At 50.2% G+C, this 20,661-nt stretch overlaps 2 protein-coding genes across 4 annotated transcripts; both read left to right on the top strand.

Annotated features, from left to right (window-relative positions):
• Nucleotides 1–1,605: 1,605 nt before the first annotated feature.
• Nucleotides 1,606–13,427, top strand: FLCN (folliculin). 3 transcript variants are annotated; one of them, XM_041401835.1, is made up of 12 exons: nucleotides 1,606–1,793; nucleotides 3,353–3,631; nucleotides 4,800–4,946; nucleotides 5,592–5,813; nucleotides 6,379–6,539; nucleotides 7,289–7,380; nucleotides 8,118–8,308; nucleotides 8,894–9,007; nucleotides 9,401–9,524; nucleotides 9,781–9,912; nucleotides 11,175–11,280; nucleotides 12,010–13,427. In XM_041401835.1, exons 2-12 carry the CDS (start codon nucleotides 3,383–3,385, stop codon nucleotides 12,209–12,211), a joined length of 1,740 nt encoding a protein of 579 aa, XP_041257769.1. In that variant the 5' UTR covers nucleotides 1,606–1,793; nucleotides 3,353–3,382; the 3' UTR covers nucleotides 12,212–13,427. The 3 variants fall into 3 exon arrangements, with proteins under 3 accessions (XP_041257769.1, XP_041257768.1, XP_041257767.1); XM_041401834.1 differs by lacking the exon at nucleotides 1,606–1,793 and adding an exon at nucleotides 1,825–1,906; XM_041401833.1 differs by lacking the exon at nucleotides 1,606–1,793 and adding an exon at nucleotides 1,971–2,100.
• A 605-nt stretch (nucleotides 13,428–14,032) lies between these two features.
• On the top strand, nucleotides 14,033–17,143 carry PLD6 (phospholipase D family member 6). The gene is made up of 3 exons (XM_041401595.1): nucleotides 14,033–14,058; nucleotides 14,853–15,436; nucleotides 15,636–17,143. Exons 1-3 carry the CDS (start codon nucleotides 14,033–14,035, stop codon nucleotides 15,872–15,874), a joined length of 849 nt encoding a protein of 282 aa, XP_041257529.1. The 3' UTR covers nucleotides 15,875–17,143.
• Nucleotides 17,144–20,661: the final 3,518 nt, after the last annotated feature.

The following is a 20,661-nucleotide window of genomic DNA, read 5'->3' as shown; positions in this document are numbered from 1 at the left end:
AGGAGGGGTCTCTAGGCCAGTCGCGGTGAGATTTTTGAAATGTTTCTGAGAAGGAAGGCTTGGGAGCTGTTTGTGTCCAACCCCCACTGCTGGTTTTGTGGCACTGAGGAGCCCCAGGGCGTCACCTCTGCTGAGCCATCTCTCCATGGTGTAACTCCAGCTGCCTCCTCCTCCTCCAGAGCTCCCCTGTGTGTCCCACAGCACAGCCACAGCCCCGTGTTTGTGTTGTCAAAGGCCATCTGTATAGCCCAGGAAATGTTCTCCGTGTGGCCTCGCTGGCCCTGGAGCTCACTCCTGAGCAGCTGTTTAAATGTACTATCGGAAAATAAAGATAACAAACCAGTCGTTCTTAGTTTGTCTTAAATGAGATTGTAGGTCTTTTGTATTTGGGGTTTCCTTCGTTTTTTTTGGGGGGGATCTCATTCTGGTTGCTTTTCAGGAGCTGATTTTGGCTGACTGGGGAGGCTGGTTGCCTGCTGTGCGTGGCAGTGCCCTCTGCTCCAGAGGTGTTCAAGCCCTGCTGGTGGCTTCTCAGAGCTCTGCTGAGCAACTCCAAGTAGAAATAATCTTTCTTTAGTGCCTTTCTTGAGAAGTGCTGCTGCAGGTCCTTGAGATGGGCTTTGGGATTTTGGATGGAATGATTTTACTCTGAGCAACCTGGTCTAGTGAAGATGTCCCTGCCCACAGCAGGGGCTTGGAATGGGATGGTCCAGAAGGTCCTTCCAACCCAAACCATTCTGGGATTGTGTCTGAGCTCGGTGTTTCTGTAATAATCCATCTTGCTGACCATCTGGCTGTTGTTTTAATCAGAGATATAATTATTGTCCGTGTGTGGCTGTGCTTGGATCCAGAGGTGTGTCTTCTAGTGGTATCAGCAATAGCTGCTCTTTCTTGGCATTAAAGTACAAATTTTACTCAGTTGAATAATCTATGCTGTTATCTACTTGAAAATTTACTACTTTTGTTCAGATTCAGGTATTTAAAGCTCTGTAAGGGCCAGGGAGGAGTCTGGTACATTATTTTGAAGACTAATAGTTCACATGGAATTTGGTTTAGCTTTCCATCATACACTCTTAGAGCTAAATAATCCTTTAATACTTAAACTTGATACCCTGAAGAGAAACCGGAGTAGTTTAATGGAAATGAAGAGCCTGAACAGGTTTAACTTGGGCGTTTGTCCCCTGCCCTTCCCGGGCTGTACCTGTGCAAACACTTCCACAGAGCCGCTTTATAAATCGGGAAACAACAACATTTCGAAACCTTCATCTGCCATAATCTTATATTTTAAGCACTTTTAAGGAATTAACGAAGACGGTGAGTGCTGAGTCTCCAATGGAGAAGTCGCACCGAGCCTGCGGAGAACACGGCACCGCCCTGAGGCCAGGGAAAGTTCCGGGAAGGGGCTCTGCGGCAGCTGATGGCGAAGCTCGTTAAGGCGGTAGACTCCAACCCCGTCCCGGTCCCGATCCCTGTGTCCCGGTCCCGGTCCCCGTGTCCCGGTCCCGGTCCCCGTCCCCGTCCCGGCTCCTCCGGGGGCTCCGCCCGCGGCCACCTCGGGTCCCCGCACAGCGCCCGCAGGTCACGTGACCCACAGCGCGGCCCGTACCACCCCGCGGGGGGAGCGCGGCCCGCTCCCGGTGTGGCACCTCGGGTCGCTGGCAGCCGCTCGTCCCTTCTCGTGTCTCCGGTGATCAGAGACCTCTGTCCACTCTGCGCTGTGACAGCTGGGCAGATGTAGCGCGGGAGGGGAGGATGCGCCTTCCAGACCTCCTCATATCCCCCCCTTTCTTGAGGTAATGGCTCTGCCCGGCCCCTGTGGACAGGGCGGCCCTGGGCCGAGCCACTGCGGCAGCCGGGGGGTGGCGGATCCCCGGGAGGGCGGCGGGACGGCCAGCTCAGTCCCGCGGTACGAACGGACTTCTCATCTCTCTCTCTCCTACCTTGTTCTCCATCTTCTCCCTTCTCCGCGGCGGCGGCGGGCGCGGGGGCGGGGATCTGTGTGTCCCTGTCTCCCCCCTCAGCTGGCGGTGGGGGTGGTACGGGCGGTGGGTCAGTCGGTGTCAGGCGCCCGCGGACTCGGGACGGGCCGGGGGAGCCGCGGTGAGCGGGGGCTCCGCGCACGGGGAACCGGGGCCGGGCCGGGATGACGGGGCACGGGGAACCGGACACTGGACCCGGCGGGACAGGCCGGCCCAGGGCCTGAGGCGTTCGGGTCCGTGGGCGCTCAGCAGGGCCGGCCCGTTCCGGCCTGAGGCTCCGGGCACGGAGCTCTGCTCTGTGGGAGCTCAGCCTTGATCCAGAGGAGGCCACCAAGCTGATCAGAGGGAAGAGCACCCGTCCTTTGAGGAAAGGCTGGAAGAATTGGGATTGTTCAGCCTAGAAAGGAGAGAGCTTCGGGATGACCTAATTGTGGCCTTCCAGTACCTAAATAGAACTTAGAGGAAGGATGGGGCAAGACTGTTTACAGGGGTCTGGAGTGTCAGGAGAGGGGAGAACAGCTTCAGACTGACAGTAGGGTTAGACAGGATATTGGGAAGAAATTTGGCCTGTGAGGGTGGGCAGGCCCAGGCACAGGGTGCCCAGAGAAACTGTGGCTGCCCCTGGATCCCTGGAACTGTCCAAGGCCAGGCTGGACAGGGCTTGGAGCAGCCTGGGACAGTGGAAGGCGTCCCTGTCTGTGGCAGGGGGTTGTACTGGGTGATTTTCAAGGTCACTTCCAACCCAAACCATTCTGAGATTCCCTGAACCCTGTCCCTGTGATACTGGGCATGAGGGGTTGCTCCAGCCCCATTCACCCCCGTGGGGCCTGAGGTGTCCTGGATCAGTGTCCAGCAGCTGGGCATGGCGGGTTGGCTTGCTCGAGGCCATCCCATCAGCAAACAGAAGGTTGGTCCTGGATCACTGGAATGCCCAGGAAGGTGGTGGAGTCACCATCCCTGGCGGTGTTTAAGGAAAGACCGGACATGGCACCCAGCGCTGTGCTCTGGGTGACAAGGTGGGGATCGGCCACAGGTTGGCTCGATGGTCTCAGGCTCAGGCTGAGCTTAGGGCCAGCTGCTCCGGTGGGGTGCAGAGCAGCACTGGCAGCAGCGAGGCCTGGGAGAGCCCGCGGTGTCCCTGTGCTGACCGTGTGCCCTGTCCCTGGCTGCAGGAGGCCTGGGAGAGCCCGCGGTGTCCCTGTCCTGACCGTGTGCCCTGTCCCTGGCTGCAGGAGGCCTGGGAGAGCCCGCGGTGTCCCTGTGCTGACCGTGTGCCCTGTCCCTGGCTGCAGGAGGTGTCCCTGTGCTGACCGTGTGCCCTGTCCCTCCCTCGGTGTCCCTGTGCTGACCGTGTGCTCTGTCCCTGGCTGCAGGAGGCCTGGCGGCCCAGCCCAGCCCTCACTATGAACGCCATCGTCGCCCTGTGCCATTTCTGTGAGCTCCACGGCCCTCGCACCCTGTTCTGCACCGAGGTGCTGCACTCGCCGCTCCCGCAGGGCGCCGGCAGCGGGGACATCTCCGGGCAGAACGAGCAGGGGGAGGAGGAGGAAGGTGGGATTCAGATGAGCAGCCGGATCCGCTCGCACAGCCCGGCTGAAGGCGCCAGCGCCGACTCCAGCAGCCCAGGGCCAAAGAAGTCAGACATGTGTGAGGCAAGTGGGAAAATCTGTGTGTGGGCATCGGTGTCTTTGGCTTGGCTAAAGGGCTCTGGGATTCTCTGGTGTAAATTGAATTGTTTAGAGATAAATAAAAATGTGAACAGCACTGGTTTTGTATGTGTCAGTGCCAGAAGGTCTCCAAGTCCTCATAAACTGCAAGCAAGCCCTAACTCTAATCCTACTGATCCATGACAAGAGGATGCAGGAGCTGTTGTTGAATACATACACCTTGACAGGACCTTGAGTTCTCTTTAAGCTCTGTGATCTGTAATTCTCTTGTGGCTCAGAAATGCTTTCCTTATTCTCAAAGGGCATTTACTTTGTTAGATTAGGTCAGTTGATTAATAGTAATTTTAAGAGCAGTATTGGTTAGGAAACAAAATTGCAAAAACAATTAAAACATTAGGAAAAAGGTATATTCTCAGTCGTTTCAGGGCTGTTCCTAGAAAACAGAAGTTTGTGTGGAGACCTCACAGCAACTTTCCAGTGTCTGAAGGGGCATGCAGGGAGGGACTCTTCATCAGGAACTGCATTGATAGGACAAGGAGTTGTGTGTTGAAACTGAAAGAGGGAACATTTAGGTTAGATATACTAAAAAATTATTCCCTCTCAGGGTGGTGAGGCCCTGGCACAAGCTGCCCAGAGAAGCTATGGCTGCCCCATCCCTGGAAGTGTCCAAGGCCAGGTTGGACAGGGCTTGAGCCTGGGATAGTGGAAGGTGTCCCTGCCCATGGGAAGGGGTGGAATGAGCGGATCTTTAAGGTCCCTTCCAACCCAAACCATTCTATGATTCTCATACTTATCTTCTACCAATACTTCCTCTGACATATTTATTATTTACTTTCCCTTCAGTTGTGCCCAGTTTTGTTTGGCCAGTTGGTTTCACAGCTGCTGTAACTGAACTTTACCTGCACCAAATTCCCAGTAGAATTAAATAGTGGAAAATGACCGTAAGAGCAGAGGAAGTATATCAGAGTTTTGTGTGAGGACCTGAGTTCAAATCCTGACCCTGACTCACCTTCCTTGTCTTCTGAGTCTTTGTGTTCCTCTGTGTGTGTGTAAATAACATTTTACGGTGTTTTGGAGGGAGCAGTCAGAGCTCTTTGGACACCTGAGATACCTGCACGCTCATTTATGGCTGGATTTGCTTTTCTGCCTTCAGGGCTGCCGCTCTCTTGCAGGAGGACACCCGGGCTACGTCAGCCACGACAAGGAAACCTCCATCAAGTACGTCAGCCACCAGCACCCAAACCACCCCCAGCTGTTCAGCATCGTGCGCCAGGCCTGCGTCCGCAGCCTCAGCTGTGAGGTACCTGCCTTGGAGGACAGGGAAATGCTGTTTGTGCCTCCTGTATCACTTCAAATCCAAGATATTCCTTTGCTGCTCCTGGCTGCTCTGTGCAGACTGGAACATGCAGGGAACCAGGTGGAAAGACAGGCACAGAAGTCTGTTTATTCCAAGATTGGTGGTATTTTTTAGCTTGATCTTTGGTGACCTCAGGGGTTCCTTCCTCTCACTTTGTGAGGGTAAAAATATGCCCTTCTTGGTTTTGTTCCTTGTGCTTATTATTGTCATTGTAAGATAACCTGTTTTTTTGTAAAAACCTCTGAATGTGGTGTTGAGTGCTCTTTGTAAACCATTAATATTCATCCTCTAATAGACATGAAGGAAAAACCTCACAGATTAATAAACATTTGTGTGTCAGGATCAGCAAAATTCCTTCTGGATTCTCAATATTGTAGTTGAATGGAGCTGAATTCTTAAAATACAGTTAAATTGAAGGATTTGGAATGTTTGTAGAATATCTCTGGAAGGCTGTTTGACCACACTTTTGGGATAGTATTGTAAAAAGGCTTCATTTATTCACCAAGTGGGTGTTAAAGCGCAGGGAGCTGTTTAGTTGGTTACTCAGTGATGTGTTTAATAATTTTGGTGCATGTCCCTTCCCTTCAGGTCTGCCCAGGACGTGAAGGCCCTATTTTTTTCGGAGATGAGCAGCATGGTTTTGTGTTCAGCCACACCTTCTTTATCAAAGACAGCCTGGCCCGAGGTTTCCAGCGCTGGTACAGCATCATCACCATCATGATGGACCGGATTTACCTCATCAACTCCTGGCCTTTCTTGTTGGGAAAAATCAGAGGCATCATTGATGAGCTCCAGGGCAAAGCACTGAAGGTGGGTCAGTGCACGGAGTCCCTGTGACTCAGGGTCAGTGCAGCATCATGGTGCCTGATTGACAGCTGAGTCAAAAAGCTGATCCAGCTCGTGGCAGGGTGGTCATGAAGATTGACACAAGGCTCCAGGGATGTGTATCCCCATCCCTGGAGGTGTTCACAGCCAGGTTGGACAGGGCTTGGAGCATCCTGGTCTCATGGAAGGTGGGATTGGAACAAGTTGATCTTCCCAACCCAAACCATTCCAGGATTCTGTGTCTGGGGATGTAGGAGGGAAGGAACAGGAATTTGAAACACTCAGTGCTTTTCACAGGCCTTGTAGACAGCAGCTTTGTTACAAATGTAATGAAGTAAATCTGGGAAGGACAATGATTTTGGAGCACAAGTGTTCCTTAGTGATAATTTTAGTCCAAGAATAAGATGTCCCTTCTCTCTGTTTTCCCGTGACTGGATGAGTGTGTCTGACACACCCTTTTCACTTGGTGTTTTTGGGGAGGTTATTTTGCCTGAGTTCTGCAAACACTGCACCTCCTTCAGTCTGTGAGCTGCCCTTGCTGTGTGTGCAGGTGTTTGAAGCAGAGCAGTTCGGGTGCCCGCAGCGTGCCCAGCGCATGAACACGGCCTTCACCCCCTTCCTGCACCAGCGCAACGGCAACGCCGCGCGCTCCCTGACGTCCCTGACCAACGACGAGAACCTCTGGGCCTGCCTGCACACCTCCTTCACCTGGTAATGCCACTGCTGTGCCCAGCTCGGGCAGCTCCTTCCTCAGCAGGATACTGCCGTGTCCTCAAACAGTGGGAATGGGATTTGAGTGTTTGGGTTTTGCTTGGTTTTTTTTTTTTTTTTGAGGTAATACTTAGACTCTGCTGAGTAGCGTCTGAATCGGAAGGAGCCAACGCTGAAGTCTTTAGGACAAAAAAAAAATGTCTTTTTGCTGTGAAGTAAATCTAACATGGTAGCTAATAGAAGCCGTGGCTATGCAGATGGAAAGGTTTTGCAGTGTGGAAGAAAGGAATAAAAGATGCTCCTGCCCCCAATGTGTTGCAGCTGGAATTCACATGTGACAGACCATGGTGGTTCACCTGGCAGTGCCCCTGTGCTGGGATCAGCAGCTTGGGAAATGCAGCCATTGGGCTCTGAGAGAGTCCAGTTGCTCCAGTGCCTGACTGGCTCATTAAACTTCCTGGAAAGATGCCACAGGGAGGGTTGCAACACTGGCATGTGATTTGGATGGGGATAAGCATGCTGCACAAAGAAATTGCAGAATGCTGTGATCTGGGTGACTTCATGTGGTAGGGACTGTAAAAAGGACTGATAGTCCCACACTGAGGAAAGCACAGGGATGTGCTGGAAGGTAACACACAGTGGTTAGTGCTTGGATGTTTTGTTTGACATCATGACATCAAGTTTCTTACTGGATTGTTGCACCTGGCAAGCTGCATGACTCTGCTTCTCTTCCTCTCAATCCTCTCCAGGCTGCTGAAGGCTTGTGGTAGCCGGCTTACGGAGAAGCTTCTGGAGGGAGCACCCACAGAAGACACCCTCGTTCAGATGGAAAAACTTGCAGGTGAGACAGGGGTTTCCAGAGCTTCAAAAACCCTCTGAGAATGCTTTAGATGATGAAACACTGAGTCTTTTGATCAGCATCTTAAGCACAGCCATTGCTCATCAGCTTCACCTTCCTGGTAGTCTCTGCAGCAGCTGATGTACTCTTCCATCTGGAGATGGCTCTGACAGGAATGAGAAACCCAGGCACCTCAAAGGCTCTCTGCACGTGGTGTTGTCACTTGAAAAGCAGAATTGCATCATCAAGATTGTTGTTCTCTGTGGCTGGGCTGGCCCTCCCAGTGAATCTGTACAGCCAGAAGGATTTGCAGTCACAACATATGGATTTCTTGCTTCTTTTTCTACAAACTTTCTAAAAGTGAAGCATCATAGTTTTTTGGGGTTTTTTTTCCTGTGTTGAATTACTTTATTAACCATGTAGACTAGAATCTACAAAGTTTTGTCCGTAACCTTTAAAACAAAAATAGAGAACATAGCTGATCAAAGAATGTGACTTTCTGTTCTGTAGAAGATGAAAATTCCTTCTTGACCCTTCAGTAGTTATTTTTTATCTGAATTAACACTTAAGTATGTCTGTGCTGCTGCCAGTACTTTCAGTTACTGTGTTCTGAGCTTTCTCTTCCCACATACACCCAAAATCACATGGCTGCAGCATGTGAGCACTTTCCACTTTCCATTCCTAGAGAGCAGCAATTTTTATGACCAATCTCCCTTTCTTTTTTTTTTTTTTTTGGCTAGATCTGAAAGAAGAGTCAGAAGGCTGGGACGGTTCTGAGGAAGAAGAGAAGCCTTCTTCTCAGCCAGATGTTGTGGAAGGGCAGGAGCTGTCCAAAAGCTCCCCTGAAACCTCTCTGATGCCAGACTGCAACAGCTGGAACGTAGCTCACAGAAGGTTGTCTGTCTTCCGCTCTCTCAGGCACATGAGACAGGTAACAAAGGCTGCAGAGTTCACAGGCTCTTTTCTCCTGATAATGTGTTGGTTTTTTTTTTTAAATACATTTATTTCCTGCAATCTGCACATTCCCTGGTGCTGTGTTCAGCACAGTGCCTGCCCAGCTAGGAACATGATGTGAACTGCATCTCTGGGCACGCTCTCTTCCTCACGTGGGCCCCTGGTGATCATCAGTCATGTGGGGTAGGGTCAGATGATTTCTCTCAAATTCTGCACTTCTCTTCTTCCCAAGAGCAGTGACAGTAATCTAATACAGAGGTTGTGCAGCATCTTCAAAGCCAAGTAATATTTGCTTTTAAAAAGAGTGTTTCAGAGGGAAAAATAATTTACAAATAGAATAAATTATTCTGTATGGATCTTGCTTTTCTCCTGTGCTCCCAGTGACCTGGCTGAGGGGGAAGGTTCATGTGCCCAAGGTTCATGTGCTAAATTTCCATGTCTATTCCTGCTGTTCTGGTCTAGCTTTTTTTCCTACATGTCACTCATGTTTTTAACAGGACAAACTAGACATTTCACTCATTTTTATAACCAATGCAGAATGGTTTGGGTTTTTTTTTTCCAGGTTCTTGGGGCATCAGCATTCCGAATGCTGGCTTGGCATGTTCTGATGGGGAACCAGGTCATCTGGAAAGCTCAGGATGTGGATCTTGTCCAGTCTGCCTTTGATGTCCTACGGGTAGAAACCTTTTCCTTTGTTTCTTGGCTGCATATTTTTATATGTATTTCTTTACTATTCCAGCTTTTATAATGATCTGCCGTGACATCTAATCTTGTGAAGGGTGTGTTCTAAATGATGTGGTTTTGAAAAAACTGCAACCAAAAAACCCAAAAAACATGCACAAAACAAAATCCCCTCAACCTCTGGATATCTTGCTTGTCCTCAGCAACTGCAGGGGCTCCCAAGCTGCGTGGGTTACTTTGATCCCCCAAATCAGGAGCATCTGCCTAAGCTGTGCTCCAGGTCTTAGCCTGGAAGCTAATCTCCAGGTTTAGCCCTGGAAGTCAGGGAGGGAATCGTAGTTAGTTGTTCAGTTGCAGAGTTTCTCTTGGCTGGTTTCTCCCCCTGCAGACGATGCTGCCCATCGGCTGTGTGCGGATCATCCCCTACAGTGAGCAGTACGAGGAGGCCTATCGCTGCAACTTCCTGGGCCTGAGCCCACACGTCCAAATCCCCCCCCACATCCTGTCATCTGGTAAGAACCTCTTGCAGAACCCTCTCCCCTTCCTGTCATATCATGTTAAAGGATGCTAGAATTTTTATTTTTTTTTTTTAATAAGTATTGGCTGCATGAAATAAAGCCCGAACCACTTCACTTTGTTTTCCCCGTGTCTTTGCCTGGTCAGTGACTGAAAGATGTGACACCTTCCCTAGGCAAAGCAGGGTCTGCAGCTGTGTTTTAGAATCTGGGCTAGCACAGCTCATGCTTTTTTGGGCTCTTGTTGCTGCAGAGTTTGCAGTCCTTGTGGAAGTCCGTGCTGCCACCCGCTCCAGCCTCTACCCAACCCTGTTTGATGATGAGCAGTCCCTCAACAAGTACGAGTTCCTTGTCACCAGTGGGAGCCCCGTTGCAGCAGATCGAGGTGGGTGATTGGAAGCAGAAAGAGCCTCTGGCACTGAGATGAAAAGAGCATCTTGATCTTTAACTGGTTTTCATGTACTGGTCCTTAAAGAGGTTTGGGTAGAAGCCAGATCAATATTCAGCTGGGGTTTAGCTGCTTGAGGTGAGGTTCACCACAGATTATTCAATTATAAAAGATTTGCTCTACCAGATTAGCATTTTGCCTATTAATTTTCATAAATGAGAAATGGATTTTGTAACATAGGTGTAAGAAAAATTGTAGGGAAATTCTGTAACCCACAGTGAGCACTTTCAATCCTGGGATACTTGTGTGTTTGTTTTGAGTAAGGCTAACTTGTAAGGACCATGACATCACAGATTTTCCGTGTTCCACTTGGTAGTCAAATATGACTGATAGAGAAATACCCAGACTTTTCTATTTAATTTTACCTACTTCCTTCTAGCAGTTGAACACTTGCACCTAGAGGTGATTTGAGTCAGTCTTGTCTTTCCTGGGAAGTCTTAATTTAGATTAATTGGCCTCACTGAGTGTCTCAAAAGACACAGCAGATGGCTCATCCTTCCTCTTTGTCCCTGAAGACAGAGATGCAAAGCAGAGACTTGCTCTCTGCACAGTGCTCTTCCTGTTGTTGATCCCACATGTATAAATACACCAGTTTATTTTCCATCCAGTCAGTGGCATGTCCAGAAACTTCTGCACAAAAATAGTCACTGCAAGGTCTTTTCTCCACCACAGCATCAAGCTTACTAGGCCATGGACTGCTGGGAAAAAAGTCTCCTAGGGACTTCCAAAAAGTGGTCCAGGAATGCCCTGGGTTGGTTGCTGGTTTATTTTTTCACTAAATATCCTGGAACTGCCCTTAACAAGAGGAACATTAAACCAAGTATAAGTTGGGGGTTTATATTTTTATATGTATGTTTGTATTTTGTACAAGGAAGCATGAAGGTTTCTGCATTTCATAACCTTGTATTTTTAATGATCTTTTGATAAAGGCACAACAAAAGCTACAAGTTCAAAAATGTGTCTGAAGGAAAAAAAAGGCCCCTGAACCTGTTTGAATATCCCTTCACTAAGTTCCATGTCGTTTCTTGGATCAGATGTTTTTCTAATGGGATGATCTTTAGCTTCTCTTCCATGGAAATGAAATCCCAGCAGGCCACTGGGGGATACAGTTAACAATTATTAGTAGTAGAGGTGTAAGCAGTAACCTTGAGCTTGTGTGTCCTCTTTCTCACCCTCTCCCCCTTTTTCTGCTCCTGCAGTTGGCCCAACAATCTTGAACAAGATCGAAGCTGCCCTGACCAACCAGAACCTCTCAGTGGATGTTGTGGATCAGTGCCTTGTTTGCCTGAAGGAGGAGTGGATGAAGTGAGTACAGCTCCCTTGCTTTCAGGGGAGCAGCTTGGCACGACAGCAACAGCAGAGTGCAGGACACACTTCAGTCAGGTGGCTTCTGCTGCAGTTCAGTTGGATTTACAGGAACAAATTAAGTCAGGAGTTAAGAATTTCCTACTCTAGTCCTAACTCTCTTTTTGGCTTTCAGCAGTTCTTAACCTTTATGCCTCAGCTCACACATCTGTAGGTGACCTGCATGACAACACCTGCCTGCCTGACCTAGGTTAGGAGGATTAAACATGCAGATCCCTCCGTGCCTGTCAGTGTGGCCATGCCCCTGCACAGGTGACACCCAAACACATGCCCGGGTTCTGCCTTCAGGCACTGCATTTCAGAGGTGCAGGTAGCTGTAAAGGAAGACCAGTCAGTCATGTGAATAATTCATGGAACATCACGACTTTGTGAATTTACCTGAAGGCAGATGGGCACTGGCTGTGCCTCCCAGTTGTCACAATTAATTGTTCTACTTTCCGCTAGAATGGAAAAACCAAACTAGAAATATTATTACTGAAAATGAGTCATCTCCCTAACTAATCACCCTTCTTCATCAAAGCATGAGAATAGTTTCAATAAAACACTGGTTGAAGCTTTTATTAACATTTAGTTGCAGTAGGTGCCAAGAGAAGCTCCAGTTCCTCCTTGTTCCCTGTTTGATGGCGTGTGAGTCCATTTGATAATGACAGGAATCTCTTGTTCCTGCAGTAAAGTGAAAGTCCTCTTTAAGTTCACTAAAGTGGACAGCAGACCCAAGGAGGATACCCAAAAACTGCTGAGCATTCTGGGAGCTGCAGAAGAGGACAATGTCAAACTTCTCAAGTTCTGGATGACCGGCCTGAGCAAGACCTACAAGTCCCACCTGATGTCAACAGTTCGCAGCCCGACGTCCTCGGAGTGCCGGAATTGAAGGGTGCCCACCCTCCCTGCTGCCTTCAGAGAAGGGCAGGGACCCTGGTTACCTCTGCTGAGCCTGCAGCTTGTGCTTTAGGTGGATAGTGAGGCTTCATCACTATTCTCCTGGTCCTCAAACCAACTTGAAGAGTGACTTGAGTCTTTTCTACTTGCTGTGAGACTGGACTAATAAGTGCTAATCCACAGTGCTGCTGTCTCCCCAGGAACTCAGCTCTCAATCTAGACGTGCACACTCAAGACTAAAACACGGCAACGCTCAAAGAATCAGCTAAATTAATTAAAATCCCATCCTGTCCTCATTAAAGTGTCGTGGTGTGGCAGCAGGCCTCACCTTTATGTTCCTTGGCAGGCCTGTGACAACATCCAGAACTCCTGGGAGTGCATACGGTTGATCTCACTGAAATCCCACATAAATCTCCTCAATGCCTGAGAGAACAGGAACCAAAAATAAGAGGCACGTCACAGGGTATGGATCACATGTAAATTATTTCAAACCACTTCGTGCTCAGATTTAAGAGACTATTTTCTGCTGTAGCATAAGTCAGGATATCCCATGGGAGTCCTGTCACTCCTCTTTATTTATTTATAATCTTAACTTGAGACGATTTTAGCATTTGCTTTGGAAGTCTTGTCTGGGAGGGCGAATTGTAAAATAAGAAGTCGCAAAACGCAGCCTGCTTGCCTCTCAGAGGGGAAAATACTCGCCTTGTTTTGCCTGTGGTTGCAGAACTTGCAGGTAATGAAGATAACCTCGCCAGGATAAGGTTCTCTTCTGTCTTTTTTAGCTTCCTAATAAAGCAGAAGAGATTCAACCTGTAGGTGCTCCCTTTATATAACTCTATAGTAGCCATTTTTGCTTAATAGTTCCTGAAAACATTGGTGCATTTTTTAATTACCTAGCCAGATATTCCTTAGCTGTTCTGTAAGGAATCTCTGTTCCTGTTGTGAAGTCTGGGATTTATGTCTTTCCTTTTTGTTTTTCTGGATCATTATTGGGAACACTTGACGTTACCACAGATATTTTGAACAAGCTAAAGGCAGGTTTTACCCAGGTGACCTTCTACACTCACTCAAGCTCAGAGAGGATGTTCCAGCTTGTCACAAGTTCTGTTCTTATATATAAAATACGGAGGTTGATTTTTGTCTGGAACATCTGTAAAATGGAGACAGGCATTAAATCTCATAAGAGCTATTTTTGTAAAATGAACAAAGCCTGGTTTTGTGTTTATTTTCAGTGTGTGTTTGTGTTGTGGTGGGGGAAAGCAGCAGCTGATCCAGAAAATTCCTGCATCCTTAGCTTAGATCTAATGTAGAGAATTTAATACAGGTCTTTTCCTCTTAGCTTTGTATTAGTTTCTTGTAGACTGACCTAGTAACCTGTATTTTAAAACTATTCTGGTCCAGTCCAGAGCTGTGTAACAGAGCAGGTGAGACATCATTTGGCATCGAGAGCTTCTTGATTGCTGAACTGATTTTGTCTTTTAAGAAAACAGCTCTCCCAAGACATGCAGCATCAAAACCTGACCTAGTGGCTCCTTCCAGAACAGTGAAAGGGTTGGTCACAAGGTCGAGCCCGAGGCTGCTGCTTCTCCCTTGCTCCTGGTGAGTTGTGCACGATGTTGATCCCTCTCCATCCTGAAAACCAGGAAGAAACCAGGCTGTCATGGACAAGCAGACTCCGTTTAGAGCCAGGGCAAGGAAACCACTAAAACTTAGAAAAATGCCCACAGGAAAGAAGGGGGAGAGCTGCCAAGTCAGTGAACCTACACCCAGCTGTGCTTGCCTGCCAGAACACATCTGTACGTGGGATTGCCAAATGATTGCCTGGGCAGGTTCCTGCAGGTGAGGCCGCGGCTGCTCCCTGTGAATGTGCACAGCTTAATTAACAAAAAAATCATGTCTGCAGACATCTTTCACCACCCTCCTTCCCTCCAAACGATACGCCTCAGAGACAAGCTGATTGAGGCAGGATAATTCTTTATTCCAGTGCGATTTCTGCCTGGCTGGGCAGCGTGTAGCTGGGAGCGAGGTGGGAGCAGCGAGTGCTGCAGCTGCCCTGTGACGGAGCCAGCGCTGGGTCACTGCTGCAGTTACAGACAAAGCCTTGTGGTGCCAGCTCTGCCGCCCCTGTCCCCTCTGCCAGGCAGGGTCCAGCAGCTGAGGGTCCCCCTCTGTTCCACCCCATGAGACTCCTCCTGCGGAGCTGCCTCCAGCTCTGGGGCCCACAACTCACAAGGATTTGGCGCTGCTGGAGCGAGTCCAGACGAGGCCACAAAGATGTTCCCAAGGGTTAAAGCCCCTCTGCTCTGGAGCCAGGCTGGGACAGCTGGGGGTGTTCACCTGCAGAAGACCCGGAGAGGCCTCAGAGCCCCTTCCAAGCCTGAAGGGGCTCCAGGGGGGCTGGAGAGGAACTTTGGGTGAGGGCCTGGAGGGACAGGACAAGGGGGAATGGCTCCCCACTGCCAGAGGGCGGCGTTGGATGGGATACTGGGGAGAAATAGCAGAAGGTGTCCCTGCCAATGCACGGGGTTGGAACTGGATGATCTCTGAGATCCCCTCCCACCCAAACCATTCTCTGATTAAAGGATGTGTTGCGTGTTCCAGCATCCCCTGCAAGGGCTCGGTGCGTGGTGAAGGCCTCGCTGTCAGGGTTTCGGTTCCTGGGGAGGGGTCGGTGTTCGGGGAAGGTTTCGGAGCCTGGGGCAGGGTCGGTACCGAGATCTCGGAGCCCGGCCCAGCCTCGTGTGCCGGCCGCTCCTCCCCGCAGGCCGCTCCCGCCTCCGCCGCGGCTGCGCGGGCCGGGCCGGGCCGGGCCATGAGGGCGGCGGGGGCCGCGCGGGNGCGCTGGCGGCGGCGGCGGTGACGGCGGTGGCGCTGGCGGTGGCGGCCTGGCGGCGGGCCCGGCCCGTGCGGGAGGTGCTGTTCTTCCCCTCGCGGCCCTGCTGCATCGAAGCGCTGCTGGCCGAGGCGGCCGAGCCCGGAGCGCCCGCCCGGCCCTGCCCGTGCCCGCTGCCGAGCGGCGACACCGCCCTGAGCCGCCTGGTGCGCCGCCTCCTCTCCGCCCGCCGCTCGCTCGACCTCTGCCTGTTCTCCTTCTCCTGCCCGCAGCTCGCCCGAACCGTGCAGCTCCTGCACCGCCGCGGGGTCCGCGTCCGCCTGGTGACGGACGCGCAGTACATGGGGCTGCACGGCTCCCAGATCGGCCGCCTGCGCCACGCGGGTGAGCGCTGCGGGCACCGAGCCGCGCTGAGGGCACCGAGCCCCGCTGAGGGCACCGAGCCGCGCTGAGGGCACCGAGCCCCGCTGAGGGCACCGAGCCGCGCTGCGGGCACCGAGCCCCGCTGAGGGCACCGAGCCCCGCTGCGGGCCCGGGGAGCGCCGAGCTGTGTGTCACAGCCCCCGTGTCTGTGTCTCTGCAGGGATCCAGGTGCGCCACGACCAGCACAGCGGGTACATGCACCACAAGTTCGCCATCGTGGACCGCAGGATGCTCATCACGGGCTCCCTCAACTGGACCACGCAGGCCATCCAGAGCAACCGGGAGAACGTGCTGGTCGTGGAGGACGCCGAGTATGTGAAGGCTTTCCAGGAGGAGTTCGAAAGGATTTGGGAAGAGTACAATCCTGCCAATTACAGGTTTTTTTCCGAAAGGCACTAAATGATTGAGCTGCCTCACAGGGCTAGTGGAGCATGGTAGCACCCACAGATTTTATTATTATGTATAGACATCATTGTTTTGTCCATCTGGGGGTAACTTTGGTAAATGTCTCCAGAGAAGTGTTCTCTGCCCTAAAATGGCACAGATCCCTTGCTGTGGGTCATTCCCGTGCTAGAGGGAATGGCACAGCTGTTTGCTTGTGAGTGTGACAGTGACAGAGCTGCATCCAAAGGCATTTAGACTTTGGGCAGGCTCGTTGCTGTGCCCTGGCCCAGACCAGGTGTGTTCATACAGTGCTGACCGTGTGTTTCAGCAGTAAAAGGAACATTTCCAGCTCGGGATATGGAATGGAATTGTAGCCAATTCCAAATGGAATTGTAGCCCAAGGGCTCCTCTACACAGGTGAAGAAAGGAGAGATAAGAGGGCTACAGCAGAGTTAAGAGTTTCTATAGATTAAGTGCCTCAGTTGCATTTCTTGTTGGCATTAATTGTTGAAAGTTGGTAAAAGGAAATTCGTGGGAAATAGCAACAATTTTTAAGTTTGGATTGTGTACATGTTTCTTTTGTTTAAAGGTTAGCAGAGCTCTGGTGTAAAAGCGTGAGCACAGATGGTAAAGGCACCTTCTCTTCCAGCAAGGAAGTGTAGGGAGGTCTGGAAGGAAGTGGGAGAAACAGTTCTTTGGGATCAGGGTTTATCTGGACAGCAGACGTGGCTGGAGCTGGGTCACCCACTTGAGGTGGCTCTGGAAACCCTGCTTCTTTCAGGTGCTGGGGCACCGTGTCATGGTGTGCCCTCACTGGGAGGGAGGTGACATCTCTGTCCCCACAGCTCAGGGTGGAACAATGATGTAAACCTAAGAATTTCAAACTCGAAATAGTGTCTATGTAAGAATTGTTTTATACTGAACAGCAAGTGCCTTAATATCTCTCAAAATGAAAAAGAGTTTTTTATATTCTGTTACCATTTTTGTTACCAGTAGTGCTGTGATTGGTACTGTTAAATAAACCATTTTCACAGAAAACATCAACAGACTCATCTGACTTTTGCATTCCACTTCCTGTAAATTCTTATTAAGATATTCATGATCCATGGACATCTCCAGATTTTAGATTTGTTCTGTTCTGAGAAAGCTTTTGTGGGGGAAAGAAAATTATGTTACCTGTATGGAAGCACCTAGGGAATGTCAATCTCCAATAAATCCCATTCAGCAGCACTAGATTTAAACTACTTAAAATATATTATTGCTGTTGATATGCTGCCTGTTGCATTTCCTGTGTGAAGTGTGACTATAAAAACCATCTCCTTTTTCATGCTCTGACCTCTGCCCTGTTCTTCTTTATTTTAGAAATAAACCTTTCACACACAGCATGCAAAGGGTGGTGCAAAAATAGTTTATTACCATATAGTTAATGTAAAGTTAGGTAATTATATTTACAAAGTAAAAATGATCAGCTACATCCAGGGGAGCCTAGCACGCCACACAAGGCTTGTAAGGAATAAATACAGTGAGAAAAAGTGATGTTTCTGTTACAGCGAGCAGTTGATCAGGAATGGTGGCTCTTAAAAAAGCACTGGAATAAACTGGGAGTGGAAGGGAGAAGGGACAGGAAGGAGACAGTGGAAGGAGACAGGAACTCACACACATGGAGAAACTGGAGCCTTCCACACCCTTCCCCTTTGCAGGGGAAAAAAATGAGGTGTGAGAGCGCTGAGGCTGCAGGGCACAGCTGAGGGTGGCTGCTCTGCCACAGCCAACAGAAACAGCTCTGGGAAGTGACCCCCTCACCCTCGGTGCTCACAGTCCCCGGGCTGTCCCCAGACACTGCCCAGATGTGACCCAGATGTGTCCCCACCGCGGGTCAGTCGGGTGAAGCCGAGCTGCTCCGAGGCCACTGGGGGAATTCTGGCCATTGACACCTGAACTGCCACATGACACCACCCTCAGCCTCACAGAGCTTCCCTCCCTCCAGACCTCCATCCTTAGGAATTCTGGCCATTGACAGCTGAACTGCCACATCAGACACCACCCTCAGCCTCACAGAGCTTCCCTCCCTCCAGACCTCCATCCTTCCAAACCTCCATCCTTCCCGGCCTTCTCAGGTCACCCAGAACTCCAGGAAGGTGGACACGGGCCAAGCAGGAGGATTCCTGCTTCCTACTTACCACAGCCTCCAGTACTTTACATGCTTTGCTTTCTCTAGGTGAGAACAAACAGTGAGAAAACAAACTCTTGTCCTGCACTCAGGGTGAAGAGAGCACCAAGACAATAATGCCAACTGCACCCATCATTCTGAGTTCAGAGCCAGCTGGGTTAGCTCAGCTGTCAGGTTTCTCTAGTGAATCCCACACCCTCTGTTTCCCCAGCATCCTCACAGTGAGGTTGTTGTTTCCCTGTGTCTGCAGCAGTGCCTTGGCTCTTCTCCAAGAATTTTTAATTTTTTAATTTGTAATTCCACTGGTTTGAGGTTACACAGTGAGGTCCAGCTCGTGGCTGCCGTGGGGTGGGCGTGTGTGCAGGGGGGCTGTGGCTGTTGCTGCTCTCTGTAGGGCACAGCTTGCACATGCACAGCCTCGGTGCTGCTGTCAAACACGAGGTTATTGAGTCCTCTGACTGGAAAAAAACACCCCAAATTTATAGCAAAGCAGGTTACAGCGGCCAAACAGACTGTACACAATCTTTGGACAGCTACTGTCAGAGCTGAAGGCGTAGATCAGCAGAAAAGGTTTGAAAAGGTTTTTGTAACAGTCCTCAAACCCCCAAAAAAGCAGTTTATCAGGGCAGATGGGGTGGGTTGGACACATTACACTCGTTCCTCCTCTCCCACCCCACACGTGGGGGCTCTGTGCTACAACAAGGCTTAAAAATCAAACCCACAACTCAGTCACAAAGAGAACCCTCTGCAAACTGCTGAGGAATAAATATTTACACTGCACGCTTGGAATACTACACAGGTATTAAATTACTTTTGTTTTTTAAAAAGAGAAGAATAAGAAAGCTTTTTTTTTTTTACCTAAAAAAATTGGAAAAAAATACAGAGCAAAGGCAAGCCACAGCGAGTGTGCTTGAGTGTCCACAACAGAGTATACAAACCAGGACAAATATGCAAAGGTCCTGTGGAAGTGCCATGCTTGAGTGTCCACAACAAACTGAGTATCCAAACCAGGACAAATATGCAAAGGTCCTGTGGAAGTGCCACAAATAGAGTAGGTTCAAAATGTGAGCACTTTTACTGCAGTCCAGTTCCCAGTTCTCTGGTACCAAAAGGGAATTTTCTGGTTTGCAAGCCAGCACCAATTCTAAGCAATTCTATTTTTGAAACAAATGAACACAATTTGCTTCTTTTTTTAATATGTGAGCAAAGAAAAGGTGACATTTAAAGAAGGATTCTGTCTGGCTCAGAAGAGATGGTGCAAACGGGAGGAAAATTTGGCTCAGGAAAAATAAGATTACTTGGAGCCAACAAGGCTCCAAGACCTGTGCCTTCACTGCACTTGAGCTCTCCTAAACCTCCCTTTTTGGTGCCATCAAGTGTGGAGTGATGCAGAATGCAGCAGCTTGCCCACACACTTTCTAATTTAAATAGCCACTGATTAATCCCAAAAGATGGATGAAGCCTGGAGCAGGAAGGAGCAGGAGGATAACTGAGGATCACTGCTATGAGTAAAAGGACTCCTCCCTTTATTTTCTATAAATATTTGCTATACAGCAGGAATATTTCAGTTTGGGGCTGTTTGTTGGTGCTGCAGGTTCTTTTTCTTTACAGTAAAGGCAGGCAAAGTGCTGCCCCTTGCCTTGGAGAGATGCTCAGGCTCACCAGAGCGAGCCCAGAACCCTCAGCAGGGTTCAGAACATTTGGCTGCACAAGGCACCTTCCTTCCTCCTCTTCCTCTCAGTGGCCCCCAGCATTCACAGCTCCCACCCTAAACACACCCCAAACATCCTTCCCAAGCACTGCCCCAGAGGGAGCAGCTGATCCTGATGATGCCAAGGTCACTGCTCAGCCCTGTCTGTAGAGCAGACCAAGATTCTCCATTTGTTTTTCCAGAGGAGCACAATTCCCCCATGGAAAACGCCTGCTGCTACAAGCTGGAGCACATGAGCAGGATTTGCTGGGGAGTCTAAGAAAGGGCAGGGTCCACATGGCAAGAAGGAGACCAGGATGTTCTGCTTGCTTGGCTAAAAAGGACAAAGTCCCACCCTAAGTCTAAAGAGGAGGAGGAGGAGGAGGGTTCTCCTAGAGCCAGTGACATCCTGCAAGGGAAGAGCAGTGACAATGACAAGGCCCACGTGCCATCCCAAATCCATGCTGCCTCCCACAGCCTCTGCCAGGAGATCAGAGCTCACCACGGGCAGCAGAGCAGCTGGGATGAAGTGGCTGGAGAGGTGATCCAGGGGGGTCACAGCAGGAAGGGCCCAGGTTCTCCAGTGCCCAGACCATGGAAGGGCTGTGGTGAACTGGGATGCAGTGACTGCACATCCACACTCCTGAGGCCACTGCTGACGAGGGAAAGGCTTTGTGTCCGACAGGATGAACATCTTTCCTACCCTGCTCCCACCTCCAGGACCTCCATGCACACCCAGAGCATCCCAGCAGAACAGCTGCTCTGTCCCTGCAAGGTGCTGCCATCCTGCCTGGGGACAAGAGGGGCTCCTCTGGGCAGGACCAGCTGCCAGGTCCTGCCACGAGGTGCCCAGCTGGACACTTGGCCACAGCAAGGCCACACAAGCTGGACAAGAGCCTGACTCCCACCGTGGTCCAGTGACATTGTGTCCTCCTGATGGTC

Source organism: Onychostruthus taczanowskii, unplaced genomic scaffold, assembly GCF_017590055.1.
Source record: "Onychostruthus taczanowskii isolate IOZ18803 unplaced genomic scaffold, ASM1759005v1 scaffold19, whole genome shotgun sequence".
NCBI classification, from domain to species: Eukaryota; Metazoa; Chordata; class Aves; order Passeriformes; family Passeridae; genus Onychostruthus; species Onychostruthus taczanowskii.
This window is presented reverse-complemented; position numbering and strand designations above follow the sequence as displayed.

What these genes read in the sequence shown, in the direction of transcription:
- FLCN (XM_041401835.1), top strand. Translation starts at nt 3,383, where the DNA reads ATGAACGCCATCGTCGCCCTGTGCCATTTCTGTGAGCTCCACGGCCCT. An exon ending in CTCTCAGGCACATGAGACAG is followed by an intron (nt 8,309 to 8,893) that starts GTAACAAAGGCT and finishes TTTTTTTTCCAG; the next exon opens with GTTCTTGGGGCATCAGCATT. An exon ending in CCCCCACATCCTGTCATCTG is followed by an intron (nt 9,525 to 9,780) that starts GTAAGAACCTCT and finishes TTGTTGCTGCAG; the next exon opens with AGTTTGCAGTCCTTGTGGAA.